The sequence below is a fragment of the Drosophila rhopaloa genome, unplaced genomic scaffold, assembly GCF_018152115.1.
Source record: "Drosophila rhopaloa isolate 14029-0021.01 unplaced genomic scaffold, ASM1815211v1 contig_167, whole genome shotgun sequence".
NCBI classification, from domain to species: Eukaryota; Metazoa; Arthropoda; class Insecta; order Diptera; family Drosophilidae; genus Drosophila; species Drosophila rhopaloa.
In genome coordinates, this window is record NW_025335047.1 from 7,079,791 (window position 1) to 7,101,192 (window position 21,402).

At 42.4% G+C, this 21,402-nt stretch overlaps 1 protein-coding gene across 2 annotated transcripts; it reads left to right on the plus strand.

Annotated features, from left to right (window-relative positions):
- Positions 1-938: 938 nt before the first annotated feature.
- Positions 939-18,190, plus strand: LOC108054042 (G-protein coupled receptor 176). 2 transcript variants are annotated; one of them, XM_044458506.1, is made up of 6 exons: positions 939-1,358; positions 13,851-14,313; positions 14,380-14,707; positions 15,739-15,950; positions 16,098-16,593; positions 16,661-18,190. In XM_044458506.1, the coding sequence occupies exons 2-6, from the start codon at positions 14,176-14,178 to the stop codon at positions 17,806-17,808; spliced, it is 2,322 nt and encodes a 773-aa protein (XP_044314441.1). In that variant the 5' UTR covers positions 939-1,358; positions 13,851-14,175; the 3' UTR covers positions 17,809-18,190. The 2 variants fall into 2 exon arrangements, with proteins under 2 accessions (XP_044314441.1, XP_044314442.1); XM_044458507.1 differs by having other exon boundaries at positions 16,098-16,587.
- The last annotated feature ends 3,212 nt before the right edge of the window (positions 18,191-21,402 follow it).

The window sequence follows — 21,402 nt, forward strand, 5'->3', positions numbered from 1 at the left end:
TTTATTACGTATACGCCGGATGGGCTGCAGCGAGCATCGCAATTTTGTTTGCACATTTAAAGCAGTGACTAGTCGACCACTCGACAGTAGGCAAACATCTCTGCAGGCCGGTCACGTGCGCCAAATGTCAATAAAACGATATTCCCAGTCGATGGTTGGGCATGGAGGCATTAATAACAATACTCAAACAATACGATCGCACTCCGCGGAACAGTGGCAGCCGTAACATCGGGCAATTAATATGCGGCAAACAATTTTGATGAACTGCTAACAAGTCGATGGATCCGGCGGTTTTATGGGGGCTTCTATACGGGCACTGAGATGGCAGCCCATAAAGCAACAAAATGGCACAAATTGATTTTGGCCAAACGATTATTTCGGGGGTTGCGTGCTCTTCGGCACATCCGCCTCGAAGGCCTCCCCAAACACCTCCATCCCCCCCGCGGATGCTAAGGATCAACCAGCTGGGCCATCAATTTAAATGAGTCGATTGATTGAGAGACCCGTCAATTCTTGCGGCCACTCAAATTTATTAGTTAGTCCAAGGAAGTACATATTGCCCATTGCGGTTAACGTCTCAATTATATGTGTGTGCCCCTGAAATATTTACAGAAATAGAGCGAAATCTCGGCGGCGACAGCCACAAGTCATAAGCTATAAAGAATAAGAGCCAGCATATTTTATTTACGATTATATCCGGACGGAGTGCAAGCCGTAGAACTGCAACTCACCACACTTTTCCCAGCGCTCAACAGGCGTCCGTGGTGGGGCGGTACGAGGTTCGGGGGCCTGTCCCCACTTACATTTACCCGAAGGCCCCGCAAGTCGCACCCGATTGCGATTCCCATTCCGATTCCCATTCCCATTCCGATTCCGACCCGAATCCGAACCGCTTCAGTTTTAGTCCGTGCGAAGCGTTCGCGCATTTTGCCGTCGAGCGTTGGCCAGCGCGGTGGATATTTCGCATATCCGCTTATCAAATCCGCAGAATCGTCAGTATCGGAACGGTATCGAGTTTTGAATTTCGACTTGCCATAAAAAGAGAAGAATTAATAAACAAATCCAGTGTGCGTGCCAGTGTTTGTGTGCTTTGTCTCAATGAAATGCCAAACTAAATAAGCTTGGAAAAGTTTTCCATCCAGTTTTTATGGCAACCAGCGGAGCCCAAAAAAGTGTCAATTGAATTAGCGTCTCGGAGGCCAGAAAATAAAGAGCAAAAGAGAGATTGTTAAGGCGCAACAGGTGATTGGATCGCAGACCAAAAAATCTTTAGTGGTGTTGCCTTTAAAACAAAAACCACCTGTGGCTCCTCCTTAAATTTGTAGCGACACCCCCCAACGATCCTCTTTGGATTCCAGGTAACTACACTATTTGCTTAAGCAGTTTATACAAATTTATGTTTGCGGCTAATGTCAATAAATGAGAAAGCAACATATGTTAGACCCCACAAAACAAAAAAATCGATAAAATTCGGACACAGCATTAATGTTTATGCTAACCGCAAAGGCAACTAAATATTTGCCTTTGGCAGCGGGGAAAGTCTTCACCTGTTGCGCGTATCGAGTGTCCTGTTGATTGGCTAATTGATAACATCCAGTTCCGGCCATCATCCATCAGCCATATATCCATCCATCCATTCATCCATATCCATCCATATCTCTATCCATGCATTTATCCGTGTATAAATCCACCCTTGACCCTGCCAGCGGGCAGCACATTAAATCATCCCGAACAAACAAATTAGCGCAATGAGTGCATCAATAAACAAAGTTCACCTGTTGCCCCCTGTTGTCCCAAAAGACATCTGCACTTGTAGTTTACATTTAGAGATACATCTTGTATCTTTTGGTCCGCAGCCTCTGACTTACGGCGGATTTTTTGGAATTGCGCTCGATGGGAAACAAAGCGAAATAAAGCGAAATGAACCGAACCGGGCGAGTGAACATCAAAAGCGCTTTATCGCAACGGGTTGGATAGCTATAGCTATAGTTGGTGGTAGGGGGGGCGGTTGTATCTATCTATCTATCAGATGCACACGGCGCTTGTAACCGCAATTCGCATGGTGTCCCCTGTACCCCGTTCCCCTTGCCCCGTCCACGGTCCTTCGACCGCCTCAAGTCGCCAGTGCTCTTGATTGCGCCTTTGTGTATAAATTAATTAAATTAAAAGTTTCCGGTTAAGCCTCCAAACGCCGACAAACGCGCGCATTCGGACGCAATTGCATTCGAAATTGCAGAAGACCCGACCTGATGCACTTGGAGTTGCCACTTGGAGGAGCAGCTGATAATCGCACCCTACTTTTTGGTCTGATAAAAATTAAATAAAACAAACCCAGACGATGCGAATGTTTAGTGCATGAATATGCGCCGATTAAGTCAACAAGTTCGGGGGGCTTTCCCTAATTCAACATCGAGTGTTTGATTGCAATGGTGTCCTCTTATCACAAACTTAAGCTGGTCCAATGAACTGCGCCTCTAAACAGATACACGCAAAAAATTACAAAATGAAGTGATACCACTCTGATGAGGACATGAAAATACAATGTAACATATATCTTGGCATATACATAGGCTTGACCCTCAAATATAAAAATATGTTTATGTTGAAAATACTGATGTCACATCTTTAAACTGTATCTCTTTACATATGCAAGCAATTAAAAGGGATATGTAGTTGCTCTGATAAAGAGATAGTTATAGGAAAATTACTAGGAATAAAAATTAGATTATAAAGAATGATTACATTAAATAGCGTTACCCAGAGTGTGTCATGTCCCTTTTTATTACTCATTCCAAATTTATTTTTAAATAAATAATTGTTTTCCTATCAATAAAGCGCACATAATAACAAATGTTATAAACAAATCATATGGTGTTTCTTCAATAACATTTCAAATCAAGGGCGCATTATCATTTTGACTTAGAATATATGCTTGATCAACTGACTAATTCAAGCCACTGGGATTCAAAATTTATTTATTTTTCTGATTCAAAATTTCGCAGAATCCCGATTAACTTTAGCATATATTTTTCTGTGTAACTAAATGGCTATTTCAAGCACGTTTCGGAGGCCCAAGGCTCCCCGTAGCTCTCTCATTTGGCTGGCAATCCTTTCCCTGCGAAAACCCTTCGCCCCGCTGGGAAACGTGTGCAGTGAGTGAAGATTCATTAGGCTCCTCCTGACACCGCCTGGCACCCCGTTTTCGGCTGTGTCCCTCCCAATTGCTTCTATAAATATTCCCGTAGACACATCAACAACCTCCGGACTAAAACGTCAGCACTTGCCAAAATTCAAAGCGCGACGCAGGCGATTTCCAAACTGCTCACTGTTGTGGCAAAGTCAACAGCTTGGCCAAATCTGATTTCGATTCGATTATACGAATTTAAAGTAAGTCACGCAGCGGTTTTAGCAGTTCCCCCGGCCCTAAAATCGGGGGATTGGGGGGAACATATACATAAGTGGGTTGCTGTTGGGAATTAGCATCTAATTAGAAGATAATCGCGCGTTAATTCCCTGTGTAAACTGCCCGCGAAAAGATGGCCCAAAAGTGTCGCAGATTTACGGTGCTTCGGCCACGCCCTTACCCTGTAATGACCCCCTTGGCCCCCCCCAATTTGAGTGTCCTTGAGTGCCTGCAGTTAATGTGCAGTCGACCTTCACGCCAACTAAAGACCAATTGTCAATATTTTGACAGCCACCCCCCATCAAAAGTTACGAGGGGTGGGTCCGATGATGAATATGTTGGCGACATATTGCAAATCCCAGTGGATGAGTTCGACCCACGTGTGTAATGTGTGGGTGGGGGCGGTGGTCATGTGTGCGGGTGTGGGGGTGGGCGTGGCTCACCTAATGTTGACATCACTTGCCCATTTAATGGCAGCCTTTATGGCTGCCTTTACAACCTGATGATAAAGCGCAAGAGCGAAGTGAACCCAACTGAACCGGAGAAAAGTGAGGCGCCCTTGAGTGGACTCCAATTGATGGCCAATTTAGCACGGCTTTTGGAGCCCGTACTCTGTGCAGACAGAAAAACAGGTTCTTGATGAAAATACCAATTTATTTGGGATCTCGAGACTAGAAAATGATCACATGATTTTGTTTATATCTAACACAACAGTTTTATTAGCAAAAAATGTTTATTAAATAATACTTCCCAACAATATTTTTTGTTATTATATTTAAATTAGTACTTTCTGTACTAATACTCAATATCCACAATCTGTTTATATCAAAAGACCCTTTAAACTTAAATTTATATTTAGATTATAAGACAATTTCACCTAAAAATAACCAAATTATATTCTACCATCACAAAAGTTTTGTAAATGACCACTTTACTAAAATATTTGTTCGCTGTGTGAACATTTATATTGGATACCCCACTCCCTCTTCCTTCCATCCGGCAATCGCCATCGCATTGTCCTCGATTGTTACCCAGTCACATGGTCGTACCCCTTCAATTACATTTATCCTGCCTTGAATTGATGGTGAATCCAACAGCAACAGTTGTTGGAGCGGGAAAAGCAAAAGAAGACAACTCCCCGGGTGAATGAAACATATTCCGATGGCATTAAATTTGCATTGATCAGGGATAGAGCCCAACTAGTCCTTTGGAGCGAATAAACTTTCATAGTGCAGATGCAGCTTCTTTGGCGTGGATTAGTTCACTCAACTGATGCCCCGCATGAGGCCATTACCAATGGGGAAGGGGAAGGGGGGATCAAAGTGGATTGCCCCCAGTGTATTTCAACCAACCACCCACCACTAGCAATCGTCGCCTGCCCGAGAAATGAGAAATTATTATATTTGAAAATTTTACATAATACCAAAATAGAACCGAGCATCGTGGCATGATTCAGGGCCAGCACGTGATGGGAAATAATTGGGGAGGGGGGAGGGGGTTGAGATAGAGGAGCTGAGGTGGCACCCAATGGACTGTGCGAATGGCGGAATACCAGTCGAAAGTCGCCATGAAATGCACATTAGTTGCGGCTCTGATTCGGATTCATGTTCGGGTTCAGTCAGCTGGTCATTTATGGCATTTGTCTGCCTGCATAATTAACAAGTTGAGGCTTCGCTGGCTTTGCATTAATTATGCTAGAATTAAATCGGCATAACAGTCATCTGGGCAAATGTTGCAAGTGATAATTCCCCCTTTTGGCACCCATAAGCCCTTTGGATACCGGCACATCTTTTGTTGACTTATGCCATTAGACTCCCAGCCAGAAAGTCTGCCTCTAATTGATGACTCACCGTGATCAATTTAATGCTGGCTTCAACCAGTATTGAATTTGTTTTCATATTTATATGTTTTCAAGCACAGTGCATACATTTAGATAAATTGACGCAACAAAATGCTTACTTTTTTAGGGATCGTAAAACTGTTTATTTGTTTTTCTTTATGTGAAATATTTATTAAATTATTCAAAAGAATACCAATAACTATTGTAGCAGCTAAAATTCTTTTTATACACATCCAAATCTACACCCTTTTAAAATATAAATTATTATACGAATTGAACTTATTATCTTAATTTTGTAATTTACTTTAGCACGTTTATTTTTAAAATGACGGGCAATATATCTTGCACATTACTGAAAATAATGCAGCATTATGAAATATGTAAATAAACTTTAAAATGTACGACATTTTTTTCGTTCTTTAAAGTTTTAAAATATCTTTTGAATTTACCTATTGAATTCAAAACTTGGACCTTAAAACTATTTAAGTTCAATATGTTTGTTAACATTTCGAATCCGAATTCATTGCAATATTTAACGGTGATTGAGACACTCGAAAGGTCTAGAGGCAGCTCCAATACATTTCACCAGCCATCTATATCCCATTAAAGCTCTTGATCACACTCGCATCCGGTCGTTTTTTCTGTGTGGTCCACGTCGGCACGCGACTATCCTTTCTGGCGATGTCGCAGCCCACCCAAAACGGTTGAAAACAAATCAGAATGTAATAAATTTTTATAACTGCGCATCCCTAAACGACAATAGTCGACAATTTTCGTTGTCAATGCCGTTTTGGGTTCGGTTCGATAGACAGAAAATCAGAGATCGTTTAAATGCAAACGCCGCTGGCATTAAAAAGTATTTTAATGGCCAGCGGGGATGCGAAGTGGGTGATCCAGCACGCAGGCTGCATTAATTTACTTGCAACTTTGTGGAATCGCGGACAATGCGAATCACATCCGCCGGAAATGGGCAACTTCTGTTGGGGGCGGCTAAGCCAACTTGGAGTTGCTGGCGGCCAAGTTATTAAGTTTCAACTAAGTGCGACTATAGTATACAAAGTTGGCCAAGTTCCTCTTTCAGGCGGAGGGATAATGGATGGGCCCCGATGGTCACGTCCTAATGAACAGCTCCACACATCATTAGCGGCGGCCTACGGCTCCTCCTGCGACTCCGGTTACAAGGGCCTTGCCATTGGGGCTGGGGGTCAGCTTTTCGGGCAGTGTAATTAAATTTAACTGCCGTCCATGATGGAGACAAACTTTCCAGTAAGCTGACAACTAGTTGAAAAGAAACTGCGTTCCAGGAGATCCTTCCAGCCTTGGATAGGGATAATGCGCCATTAACACCCATGCGAATGCCTTCCTGACTGGCTTCCCTGCTCAGTCTATTCCTGACATTCATCCTCCGGGTGGCCCTCTAAATGGCATTCGGAATGCAGAGCTGACAGGACGTAAGCTCCCGACTACGGTGACTCTTACACTCGCCGAAAGAGTTGCCGAAAAATGCGACAAATTTAAAGGAAGGTTGCCAAATCACACAGAAAGTTAAATAATTAACTTTATTCTGCAATAATTCATTATAATATGAAAAGCGAATTGAAATGCCCCCGAATAAGAACTTAAACTGCTGCTTATCATATTTGATTATATACTCCAAACATATATTTATTTGATTTGAAAATCGAGTAGTTATTCTGAATGTAAGCTGAGCCCTTAATCTATAAGTCCCCAAATGGCACACTTTTAAGAGCTTAGACTGATAGAATTTGGTTTTCTAAATCCGAAAAAGGCAACTTACGAGTGGTCATTGTTAAACAATTATTTTTGAAGTGTAGACAGAACTGCTGCGCAAATTCTCTCCTCGGGTCAGGGGTTAGGGGTCAGGGGTCAGGGATTGGGGTGGAATGGACAACTGGCTAGGACCAGTGAGCCGGCAACTGTAACGAGCTGCGTGTCATTGCGCCAAAATCAACAGAAATGCAAACGACGAAACGATGTGTGCTGTCGCCGGTCGACAGATATGTGGACAGGGATGCTGCCCACTCCTCCTGCTCCTCCTCCTCCTTGGAAAACCCATGGAACGGGGGTCCTCTCCTGTTGACAATGAAATGCCAATCTGCCAAGCCGTGGGATGTGCTGGAGTGGTCAGGACGTGGTGTAGAACAAGCAAACATCAATAGAATCTTTATTGGCTCCATAAATATTTGTGCTCCACCTCTTGCGGGCCGTTGGCCAACTTCCCCTGAATTTTTGATTTCTTTAAAGGGGCATAGGCATAGGCATTGGCATAGGGTTACTTATGCAAAGCCAGGGATTGGCAGGCTGACATTTGTCCTTGGCAGCGGACGTCTTAAGCCGCTTTAAAACTTCGCACTGGAGTGGGGCAATCTGATGGATGCGGCTGCAGACTCTTTCTGACTCTTCATGCGTAAGCCGAATTCAATCACAGGACCTCTTAATGGGCTGGCATGGCCAGAAAGGGCTGGGGAGTCCTTGGGGGATGGCTGGTGGCTTTTCGGGCGGTGGCTCTGGCTCCTTTATGGTTTCCACTGAAATAGAAAATGAAATTAAGATGGCAGCTGTCGCCGGGGAGGGGCTGCAACTGGGGAATACGAGTCGTATGAAATATTACGCATACGTAGCATTGTACGGCGTTGCTTTGTATGGTGAAATACTGTCGCCAGCTTGATTGATTTGACTGTCCAGCCCCGAAAAATAAAACCCCCCAGAGACCATGTGCCCCACATACGGATGCCAAATAATTGGGAGACAGCCTGGGACCTGAATGCCCGCAAAAAGCGCCTCGAAAACAAGGCACGCAGATAACGCAGACAAACTCATAACATTTAATTAGGTACAATTTACTCACATGTTTACACCGTCCAAAAAAAAGAGAAATGATAAGCGAACCAAAAGGCTGATCTCGCACTTGTAGCTGCTTCGTTAGCGATTGTTCACCTCAGGACAAAGGGCCCTCGGTTTTTGGTTGTGTTCTGGGTGTACGTTGAATAGTTTGGGTGGAGGTGTCACTATCACTATCGCCATAACTGTCACTGTGACTATAATTCTGATTGCGATTGTCACCGGGCAATGCGGTAGCCGCCGGACTTTACTCGTGTTCCTCTGTCATAAACTCTTAGGCCGATTGGCGATTGCCAACTGCCGATTTGGAAGGCAAAATATCCCACCTTTCCTTCTTTAACGCACATTGGGTTGACCTCAAAGTGTTATGTGGGATACAAATGAAAGACTTATTGGTATATATTATACATGACAGCACAGAAAACTTTTGTGATTTTAGAATTATGTATTTCAGCTATTAATGTGCCATGAACTTTAATTAATGAGTTAGGAAAACATTTGACTGTTAAGACATTAAGATAACAAAGCTTTCCAAAAACAACTTACGAAACCTTAAGCAAATGTATGAAGGGAATTTAGGTTTCTACTTACATAATATTAGCCTTAAAGCCTTAAATTGTATAATTACCAGGTTATCAGTAAAATATTCAAAATGTACATATATGTCCATATTCATATAAATGGGGTTTATTTCAACTAGAAAGTTTTCTATGTTCCATACTCTTATCTTAATAGTTTTGAATGTTCCCAAGTTAATATTTTTGAATGACTCCGAACTTTGGTTATGAGAGGCCCTTTGACAGGTTTTTCCTGCCTCTTCCCGATCCACTGTGACCCGCACTGACGGGTGATTATTCACCGTAGGACTTTTGCTGGTCTGGCGTATTTATCTGCCCGGCCAGACCCCTCGTACTATGTAGTTATCTATCAACCTGCCAGCACCCTGACATGGGAAACTCGTCACTTGTTCCCCAGAGACAATGGAGGCATCCACGCGGAGGGTGTAGCTATTGTTTTGCAACTATGTTAAACTGCGAGTGAGCTCAGTAAAAGTCCCACTGCGAAGATCCCGTATTCCCAATACCCATTTCCGATATCCAATATTCAGTTGCAATAAAGGACTGCACGTGATGTCAACGTGCAACCTTTTGAACAATGCAATCCAGACCGGAATCGGGCAATCGAGCACCCAATCCGATATTGGTAATGATGACTGGCCGATAAGCCACCTGTGACGTGTGAAGACTTGAGCTATTTATGGTTTCATTCCAGCCACTGGAGATATACAATATATATTTAGCACGACGTTTTCATTCGGAACCGGTTAGAGCCGGAATCTATATTGCATTTCCAGTCGATTGCCCTGATGGATGTATTTCACTCCATTTAGAAGGATTCGCAATTACAACAAGAAACTATGCAAAGTGCAATCAGCTCAGGCCAGCACGAAGAACTTTTCGCCAATTAATTTGCGAGCTCCACAAAGCAGAAAAAATTGCGTATCATTTTGGGTGGGAATGGGTAGTAATATAGCAGGCAATAGGGGTTTTCCAGCTGCAGCTACTCGTTTTGCCGTAATTAAACGTGTGAAGCGACGCAGGATGACCACGCACACAAAACGCAACGAAGACAAATGGCCTGGGGAAAATATAAAATGCGAAAAAAATAATGGAGAGCCAGCTTAAAGTTCGAGCAGCCGCAGGAAGATTCAGTTTCCCTCATTCGAGAATGTACATTTGAATCTGAGCCAGCAGATGGAGAACGTGTTTGCTACAAGTTCAAAGCTATCGGCAACTTATCTCAACTTTTAGCAAGGGCATGCATGAAGGGTCCTTGGCGGTCCTTCCCTCCTTATCACCGCCGTCATTTTTCAGCACCCCCTCTCAGATAGCATCTTGTAATAGAAACGCACTTTATCTCCTGCCAACCAGCTCAAATAGCAATCACACTGAGGATTTAAAGTTTTTATAAATAGTTATTTTCAAACTCATAATTATAGTGTAGGAATTATGTTGTCAAACTCTTTCTAAAATATGTTAAGGGGTCTCATTGTCGATTAATGATCAATTTTAGAAATTGTTCATATTTTGTATTGTTTTTACAGGATAACAAATGTTGTTGTTGAAATACATTTTATGCAAATATAAATAATAGTTGTCTTAAATAATATTTAGATTTCTAAAAAAACAAATTATATCATGTCTTATATAGAAATTTGTATAACAGTAAACTTAACCGAATTTTTCCTCAGTGCAAAAGAGTGAACAAGGGGAAAGCGCAAGTGTGCACTGCAGTTGCAGCGAGCTGGAAACACTTTTCTGGCTGTTATTCCGCTGGCAAGGCCAAGAATGTGGCCAATTCGATGGCGACATGGTAATAAACTTAATGCCAACTGATTTTGACAGCCCTGCACTAACATTTAGGATGGGGAAAGCAGCTGGGATTAGGCAGAGCAAGGCCTTGGGAAAACTCAACCCGAACCATCCCCTTTCATGAGCCTGACAAATGCGCGAAAAGTTTGAACACTTGTTTGGGAGATTGCGAACCTCGGGGCGTATGAGTTATGTTATGCGAAGTGCCCAAGGAGCGGGTCTGCCTTGAACTGGAGCACTGCTTCCTCTGGCCACTTAAATCCGCTATAGATTCCGATTCCCAGTCACGTACGCCCACCAACCAGGCATTCCATAAACTTGTCCTAGAGACCGATTCAAATTATGAACGCGTTAGAGCTTCGGTCGCAGCTCGTGATTGAGCTATGGCTTGTCATTCGCAGCGTGTCATAATGAATTCACAAAATAAATTCAAACAAATCATAGGTACACCGAAAACAATGTAATTATCTTTTGAGTTTGTATGTTTGAATCTACCTGATTTTCTTTGCTGTGCTTTAAATATAGTTCGATTTAATCTGAAGAGATAGACATGTTTTAAATGCTTTAAACATACAAATATAAACCTTTAGTTTTGTTTTACATAAGAAAACTAAGAGAATTGTCTAGATATTCCCAATTATTTGTTCATAGAAAGATACATTGTATTAAAACCTTACCTTAAGGACGAAAAATTGGGATTTTGTCTTTTCAAACATTGTGAAAGAAATCTAAATTCAAAAAATTATCTTTTGAATGCCGTAAGATTCCCAAATCTCTACAAATTTCTGAAACACCTGGCTAATTTTTTTCTGTGCACCGATTGAGTTGCGAGGTGTCAGGTGCACTGACCTGAAGCCTGTCTTTGAGGGCGGCTTTTTGCCATTGAATTCACGCAGTCCACGGCCACGATCGCTAATTGCGTTTGCCAAATTAATTAAATCGGTCAATCGTAGTGCCATTTGTTGATTGAGTTTTTAACTGAAACGGGAATAGAATGGGAATGGAAGTGTTGGAGGTGGAGGTATGCAAATGTCGCTGCCTGTTGCTGCCCCTCGCGATTGAATTAATTAGGCAAAAGGCAATTAAGCGAATCGACCAGCTCCGAATGTCGACCCGCGACTCAGCACGCAAACGGGGTCCGCCGGGAGTTGTGGTTCTCCTCCACTGACCCCTGACCTCTGACCTCCTCTCCGGCGGAGTGGCAGCATAAATTCCATAGCCAATAAGTTGGGCAATAAGTGGGTGTCTGCCATAAGGGCTGGCTAAATAACGGCGTTAATTCGACAAGCCCTTTCTCCGGGTTTTAGTGCCCGACTCTAAGTGCTCTCCGTTGATGAAGTACAATAACCACCTCCATGCACAAGCCATCGTTCGCTTTCACTTTCCACTTTTCCACTTTTCCGCTTTTCAGTTGATGAATCGCAAGGTGGGAAAGGGCGGCCAATTAAATGGAAAACGTTTTCATGTCCCGCGAATTGTTGTCGTGGCTCTTGATGGATGCACTCTCGCCGCCAAAACACTCGATGGAGCAGTCAGCCCTCCCTTTTTCATTATTTCTCCACCGGATTTTTTGCTTCTGAGTGACGGCTTCCGGTTGGTAACCGCGTGAATTAAGCCAACCGTTCAGACGCTTTTTGATATCGCACCACGACTTCCTGCAGGACAAATCCCAGAACCTCTTTCAGCCTCATCACTCCGCGCTCGAGTTGCGGTAAACAAGGGAAATCCTCCCGGAGATATAGAAAGTGCACTCAAAAAAATCACCCTATAAGAAAGGAATAATTATAAAAAAATGTGGGTTGTTCGTTTTGGAATTGTTTTTCTTATTGCAAGAAATTGATCTCTAAAATATTTATATTTAATTATGGCAATGATTTATGCCTTTGATGATGACAAATCCAAATGTTGATATATTTTTAACAAACATAAATCTAATGAAATTGTTCTGAATTGTTTAATTGTGCAGTCTGCTATTACACATTGAATTTTCTTTTTATACCCTTGCAGAGGGTATTATAATTTTGGTCAAAAGTGTGCAACGCAGTGAAGGAGACATCTCCGACCCTATAAAGTATATATATTCTTGATCATGATCACCTCCTGAGTTGATATAGCCATGTCCGTCTGTCCGTCTGTCCGTCTGTCCTTTTGTCTGTCCGTCTGTCTGTCCGTCTGTCTGTCCGTCTGTCTGTTTCTACGCAAACTAGTCTCTCAGTTTTAAAGCTATCGAATTGAAACTTTGCACACACCCTTCTTTTTTGCACGCAGTATATATGTCAGAACGGCCGGGTCGACTATATCCTATAGCTGCCATATAACTGATTGATCGGAAATGCCATAACTTTGGTGTTTGTAAAGTTAGGAAGCTGGGATTTCCTATGGGTTTTATTATTGGCCAATCAATCCGACCTATTAAATTTCATAAGGATCGGCCGACTATATCCTATAGCTGCCATATAACTGATTGATCGGAAATGCCAAAACTTTGGTTTTTGTAAAGTTAGGAAGTTGGGAATTTCTATGGGTTTTATATTTGGCCAATCAATCCGACCTACCAAATGTCATAAGGATCGGCCGACTATATCCTATAGCTGCCATATAACTGAACAATTGGAAATGCCATAACTTTGGTGTTTTTAAAGTTAGGAAGTTGGGATTTTCTATGAGTATTAAGAATGCATCATATGAATAATTTTGGAGAATAAATTTTTACAGAGTATTCTGCAAGGGTATATCAACTTCGGCTCCGCCCGAAGTTAGCTTTCCTTTCTTGTTTATTACATTTTTATTACAAATACATTTTTGTATATATATTTTTTTCCAAATGTATTATGCTCTTTTATTTATGGGACGTCTGTTTCTGTTTTGTTCTAGTTGTTCCGTTCTTTTTTATACATTTTTATTATGTTCTGGAGCACCCCGTTCGATTGTCTGGCAATTGATTTTGTTGCTGGTCGGGACTTGTTTGCTTTTCGAGCTTTGTATTTGCTGCACACGAATCAGATAGCTGTGTGTACTCTCAGAGTTGTGGGTACAGATACCCCATAAACCACTATTATTATAAAAGCCATGGAAGTTTCAACATTTTTCAATGTAATCCTTGAGCATACTTCAAGAGAGTTCTGAAATTGATGGCCTCTGGCGAATAATAGACTCGAGTACTATCTGATTATCAAGAGTATTTCATAGTTGGGGTGACGGCCTTTTTTCCTTTTGTTGCTTTGTTGTTGCTCGCCGCACACGTTATCGGTATCGACATATATTTTTGGCAAATATTTATCAATTTATTGCACTAAAAAATTGCTACAATTAAGTTGATGCCTGTGTGTAACAAACGTGCCGAACGATGATTAAGTTTTCCTTTTTTTTCCAGCTAAATACAGTACGTCGACAGCAGAAAAACAAATACATCAACTGGAAGGAAAAAGAAAAGAGAAAGCAAACGGCAAAGCAAAAGTAAAAGCGAAAGCGAAGCAGAAAAAGGAGCAGTCGCAGGGCGGCGGGCATGGCGTATACGCAATGCGCAGCATGTGCTATTACTATCGCTGCTACTGCCACGGCCACCTCGAGTCAATTAAGGAATTCACACGCCAGCGGGCACTGTAATTGAAACCCACACCTTGTTCACCCTGCATTGGCTTGGTACTAGCCTTAAATACTCGATCGGGAAAGGGGAATCCCCACGAACACCCTCCAAAATGTCCGCCTTCCGCTATTATTCGATCACGGACTTCTCCTTCGAAGGACCCCTGCTTCCGCTGCACGAGGCCGCCGCGAGTAAGGATGCCAAGGACAGTCCCAGTTCGGAGCTGAACATACCCTATACCGTCTTCGAGGTCTTTATTTAGTTTTCCTACCTTTAAACGGAAAATATTAACTTAATTTGTATGTATTTTGATAAGGTCCTGGTTGCCATCGTGAGCATCATCGGCAACGTCCTCGTGATCATCGTCTTCCGCCGGGAACGAAAGCTGCGCCGCCGCACCAACTACTATATAGTATCGCTGGCCATGGCCGATCTGCTGGTGGGCAGCTTGGGCATACCCTTCGCCATCCTGGCCTCCATTGGACTACCGCGAAATCTTCACGCCTGCCTCTTCACCGTCTCTCTGCTAGTGGTTCTATGCACCATCTCCATATTCTGCCTGGTGGCCGTCTCCGTGGATCGCTACTGGGCCATCCTTTATCCAATGGCCTACTCTAGAAATGTCCGCACCCGTACAGCAATATGTAAGTATTTTTGGAGGGAATAGGTAGGGAAGGTATGGAAACTCGCTTCTGTAAATGAGAAATAAAATTCCGATATACTTGTACTGCTGGTGCATATGTAAGAAAAAGGATTAATGTTTCTAATATTAGTGTTAAAATAAAAACCCATAAATGTAAAAGGAAGCTTTAATAGATGCTAGCCCTTTCTCTAAAATCCTTTAAAAAAGACCCCTTGAAAAGACACCTCTTTGCCAGGATATTGTCAAACCATTCTTGCCTTTGTGGTGGCCTTTGTTTAGTATTGCGCCTTTGTTGCTGGGATGCTAATGACTCTGGATGGCTAATATACGCCACATTGTTCTTCTTTCCTGCCATCGACCATGTTTGAGTTGTGGCTTGGCTAAGACAAAGGGCTGCCCATCCGGACTGCAATTGAACAGATGCCAGAGGAACAGTACATAATAATGAACGTTAACTAATAATCCCAAACTGAAATAAATTAGACTTCGATGGACGATCTTTTATTCTAAAGGAATTTTAAATAAAACTAAATACACATAACAGATTTTTCAAATAACACTTTACAGAATTTATATTAGCAATACAGCCAGAGAATTTCCATTTCAGTGATTTTCAAGGGCTGTCTGGAAACAGAAAATAATCTCCTTAAGCTAATAATAAATAATTTTGATTGCTTTTATTCTTAGAACTATAGGAGCTAAGCAAAACACAATAACCCTTAACGATAATGCACTATTGCATTGTATTCTTCTATACAAATAAAACAACAAATCAATATAGTTTTTTGAGTTGAATGGCATGTTCAACAGACGAGTGACTAAGAAGCACATTATTTGCGTCATTTAGTCAGCAATCACCCTATCCTTCAATCCAGTGTCCCGAAGTTCGATAAAAGTTAATATAAGGCAAGGCCACGCATTTGTCTCTCGGGAATGACTGCAATCTTCTCATGTGACGTCTGGGGAAGCTCCACTTGAAGGGCTTCGGTTCATGACCCTCTTTTTCAAACCCTTGTCCATCTTCCCTTGCAGTCATCATCTCGATGTGCTGGGTGGCCGGGACAATAGTGGGCTTCCTGCCCCTTTTTGGCTGGCACGCGGACGTGCACCACAACCAGGAGTGCCTCTTCGTTGAGGTAATGGACTACAACTACCTCGTCTTCCTCTACTTTGCCACTATAATCACTCCGGCTCTGCTGATGCTGGCCTTCTACACGCACATCTATCGCGTCATTATCAAACAGGTAAGTGGAGTGAATCCTTTAAAGAAACTGGGAAATATCAAAAAGTAGATTGTACTCTAATTCCCTATCTAACTGCACTAGTATTTTAATTACCGGCAATGATTTTAAGACTCTTTTTATCTGTTTTATAAACTTTCTAATTTATAGGTCCGTCAGATCGTTACGATGAACCCCGCCTCCGATCTCAGTCGTCGCTCCTCGGCGGCAGTGGTGCAGATAACCACGCCCGGAAGGAGCGGACATACGGGAACAATGTTGCGGGTTTTGGGTGCCGCCAGGAAGCGGGACGTCAAGGCCACCCAGAATCTGTCCATCATAGTGCTGTTCTTCATGATCTGCTGGATACCGCTGTACACGATCAACTGCATCAAGGCCTTCTGTCCCAGCTGCTATGTGCATCCCAAGCTCACCCTATTCTGCATCATTCTTTCGCATCTGAACTCGGCCGTGAACCCGGTGCTGTATGCGTATCACCTGAAGGACTTTCGGGCAGCCTTGAAGAACTTACTGCTGAAGATGATGGGCGTGGACATTGATCAGCAGGCGGAGGCCATTCATCGATTCTCGGTGGCCAGTCAGCATCGCCTCCAGTCCATGGACTCCAATATGCGCTCCACGCAGCCGCGCCTCTATGTGGGTGAGTGTGAGTGCGCGTTGTCTTCTGGGATCCTTGGAAAAACCCCTTTAACTCCGATTCCTCCCGCCTGTAGATTCACCCATCTGGCTGAGGCAGCAGCAGGAGGCCCTGAAGAACTCCCAACTTTTGCCCAAGTGTGGAGTGGTGTCTCCCTGTTTCAACAACATCAATCAAACGGTGGCCGCAGTGGCTTCAGTTACCACGGAGATCGAGCGGGAAATGTGGAACATAGTGGAGGCCTCCAGTGGCGCGGAGTTGGGTGAGACCAGCTATGAGTTCCCCTCCCCAGCTCCGGCTTCCCAGCGCAGCAGTGAGCGGAACAGCAGCTCCACGGTGCCACCTGCTCCTCCTGCCCATCCTGCTCAGCCTGTCAAGCCCTCACTTCCGTCCTCCTCCTATGACAACCACAACTTCAGTTTTAGCCAGGATGAAGATGACGAGGATGACGATCTGGAGTTCGAAGATGTCTTCGTGCCACCCAGCTCAGTGCCCAATCCCGCACAGCCTGGCATAGATCCTGCAGAGCTTCGTCGCTCTTTGGCTCTGGTCATGAGGGAGAAGCTGCGATCGGATGACACCGACTCCAGGCCAATGGGCAACATTCAGGAGATTCCTGTGGATGGGGAGTCCAGGGATAGACCTCTGTCTATTCAAACATCGCCCACAAATGGTCCACTTCCAGCGCTTCTGAGGGCCAAGCTATTTGCTGGGAATTCCAATAGTGCGCACTGCCTGCCAGGATCCACTGCAAGTCCTGCTGCTCCCAAGGAATCCGGTGTCTTTGTGATCGACAGTGAGGCGAGTCCCGGCTCCAATGGACACAAGCCCAAGTACCGAAAGGGCACGGCTTTGACCAGGAGCTCTCTAAAGAAGAGCAGATCCTGCAACTGTAGTTCCCTAGCCAAAGGATCCAAAGGCGCTCACGAGGAGCACAGCAGCAATCTCAGCAGGGAACAGCAGGATCAGCAGGAGGTGCAGCAACCAAAAAACCAACCCACAGAGAACTTCTTCAGTCCTTTGAGATCGGTGGGCAGCTTCATGCAGCATTCCAACCTGTTCCACTTCCTCCAGCCTCATCCCGTCCGTCCCACCTCATCGACGGCCTCGTCCTCGGCCTCCACGCCAACCCCCTCGCCACCGCCCATGGTCCAGGAGGAATCAATTCCAGTGGGTCTGACCACTTCCTCGCCATCTCTTCTGGCGGCCAGTGCGGAAAGTTGACCTTCTTCGGTGGAGGAGGAGCAAGTTCCGCCGGAGGATCCGCAAGAAAAGGATCACAAGGTCGAGGAAGGGGCACAAGGTGACCCCTAAGGAAATACTCGCAAGTCAAAGCTTTTACATTAAGTACTTCCCAGCTCTCATTAGCACTCTATCTCAAGCTCTTTGACTTAGTAAAACGTTGTCAAATTCTATCGGATCTAGATCAATTAGTTGGGTAGTGACAGATACATATAGAGATTAGGAGCTACGCGCATTTATTTTGAGTGTCTGGTCAAATACGTTTCTATGGAGTAGTTAATTATGTACATATGTTAAATGTTGTTAGAGTATATTTATGTGTATATGTCTGCTTATGTATACCTGAACGTCTGTGAAAACCAAGTTAAGCCATGCGACATGAATTTCAAAGTTGAAGTTAAATAAAGCGATTAAACTAAAAAGTATACCAATGGATTGTTTGATTTAATAGATTTTAAGGATAATTGATTTAGTAATAATCTAAAAAAAAAAATTGTTCTTTAATGCGGAAGAGAAGTTTAATTTTTGAAGGTGATTTTCCCTATCCTCAGATTCTAGCTTAGCCCAGAACTTTTCTTACTGACATCCTATTTCAAAGAGGGATACTTTAAAATGCTTGTGGGTTGATTCTTTTAAAATCTGCGTTCAACCATTTGTTTGTATTTTGGGGTCGATTTTTCGTCATTTTGACAATGTAACCCCTTTCCAAATTTTCGGAAAATGGCCTTGCAGAAAAGTGTCCAAAAACTGCAGTTCCAGACTCATAACTTTTCTTACAGACATCCGATTTCAGAGTGGCATACTTTAAAATGTTTGTGGATTGATTCTATAAAAATCTGCCTTCAAACATTTGTTTGTATTTTGGGGTCGATTTTTCGTCATTTTGACAATGTAACCCCTTTCCAAATTTTCGGAAAATGGCCTTGCGGAAAAGTGTCCAAAAACTGCAGTTCCAGACTCATAACTTTTCTTACAGACATCCGATTTCAAAGTGGCATACTTTAAAATGTTTGTGGGTTGATTCTCTAAAAATCTGCGTTCAAATATTTGTTTGTATTTTGGGGTCGATTTTTCGTCATTTTGACAATGTAACCCCTTTCCAAATTTTCGGAAAATGGCCTTGCAGAAAAGTGTCCAAAAACTGCAGTTCCAGACTCATAACTTTTCTTACAGACATCCGATTTCAGAGTGGCATACTTTAAAATGTTTGTGGATTGATTCTATAAAAATCTGCCTTCAAACATTTGTTTGTATTTTGGGGTCGATTTTTCGTCATTTTGACTATGTAACCCCTTTCCAAATTTTCGGAAAATGGCCTTGCAGAAAAGTGTCCAAAAACTGCAGTTCCAGACCCATAACTTTTCTTGCAGACATCCGATTTCAGAGTGGCATACTTTAAAATGTTTGTGGATTGATTCTCTAAAAATCTGCGTTCAAACATTTGTATGTATTTTGGGGTCGATTTTTCGTCATTTTGACAATGTAACCCCTTTCCAAATTTTCGGAAAATGGTCTTGCAGAAAAGTGTCCAAAAACTGCAGTTCCAGACCCATAACTTTTCTTACAGACATCCGATTTCAAAGTTGCATACTTTAAAATGTTTGTGGGTTGATTCTCTAAAAATCTGCGTTCAAACATTTGTTTGTATTTTGGGGTCGATTTTTCGTCATTTTGACAATGTAACCCCTTTCCAAATTTTCGGAAAATGGCCTTGCGGAAATGTGTCCAAAAACTGCAGTTCCAGACTCATAACTTTTCTTACAGACATCCGATTTCAAAGTGGCATACTTTAAAATGTTTGTGGGTTGATTCTCTAAAAATCTGCGTTCAAACATTTGTTTGTATTTTGGGGTCGATTTTTCGTCATTTTGACAATGTAACCCCTTTCCAAATTTTCGGAAAATGGCCTTGCAGAAAAGTGTCCAAAAACTGCAGTTCCAGACTCATAACTTTTCTTACAGACATCCGATTTCAAAGTTGCATACTTTAAAATGTTTGTGGGTTGATTCTCTAAAAATCTGCGTTCAAACATTTGTTTGTATTTTGGGGTCGATTTTTCGTCATTTTGACAATGTAACCCCTTTCCAAATTTTCGGAAAATGGCCTTGCAGAAAAGTGTCCAAAAACTGCAGTTCCAGACTCATAACTTTTCTTACAGACATCCGATTTCAGAGTGGCATACTTTAAAATGTTTGTGGATTGATTCTATAAAAATCTGCCTTCAAACATTTGTTTGTATTTTGGGGTCGATTTTTCGTCATTTTGACAAATTTCGGAAAATGGCCTTGCAGAAAAGTGTCCAAAAACTGCAGTTCCAGACCCATAACTTTTCTTGCAGACATCCGATTTCAGAGTGGCATACTTTAAAATGTTTGTGGATTGATTCTCTAAAAATCTGCGTTCAAACATTTGTTTGTATTTTGGGGTCGATTTTTCGTCATTTTGACAATGTAACCCCTTTCCAAATTTTCGGAAAATGGCCTTGCAGAAAAGTGTCCAAAAACTGCAGTTCCAGACTCATAACTTTTCTTACAGACATCCGATTTCAAAGTTGCATACTTTAAAATGTTTGTGGGTTGATTCTCTAAAAATCTGCGTTCAAACATTTGTTTGTATTTTGGGGTCGATTTTTCGTCATTTTGACAATGTAACCCCTTTCCAAATTTTCGGAAAATGGCCTTGCGGAAAAGTGTCCAAAAACTGCAGTTCCAGACTCATAACTTTTCTTACAGACATCCGATTTCAGAGTGGCATACTTTAAAATGTTTGTGGATTGATTCTATAAAAATCGGCCTTCAAACATTTGTTTGTATTTTGGGGTCGATTTTTTCGTCATTTTGACAATGTAACCCCTTTCCAAATTTTCGGAAAATGGCCTTGCAGAAAAGTGTCCAAAAACTGCAGTTCCAGACTCATAACTTTTCTTACAGACATCCGATTTCAAAGTTGCATACTTTAAAATGTTTGTGGGTTGATTCTCTAAAAATCTGCGTTCAAACATTTGTTTGTATTTTGGGGTCGATTTTTCGTCATTTTGACAATGTAACCCCTTTCCAAATTTTCGGAAAATGGCCTTGCGGAAAAGTGTCCAAAAACTGCAGTTCCAGACTCATAACTTTTCTTACAGACATCCGATTTCAAAGTGGCATACTTTAAAATGTTTGTGGGTTGATTCTCTAAAAATCTGCGTTCAAACATTTGTTTGTATTTTGGGGTCGATTTTTCGTCATTTTGACAATGTAACCCCTTTCCAAATTTTCGGAAAATGGCCTTGCAGAAAAGTGTCCAAAAACTGCAGTTCCAGACTCATAACTTTTCTTACAGACATCCGATTTCAGAGTGGCATACTTTAAAATGTTTGTGGATTGATTCTATAAAAATCTGCCTTCAAACATTTGTTTGTATTTTGGGGTCGATTTTTCGTCATTTTGACAATGTAACCCCTTTCAAAATTTGTCATTGTCATTTTGACAATGTAACCCCTTTCCAAATTTTCGGAAAATGGCCTTGCAGAAAAGTGTCCAAAAACTGCAGTTCCAGACTCATAACTTTTCTTACAGACATCCGATTTCAAAG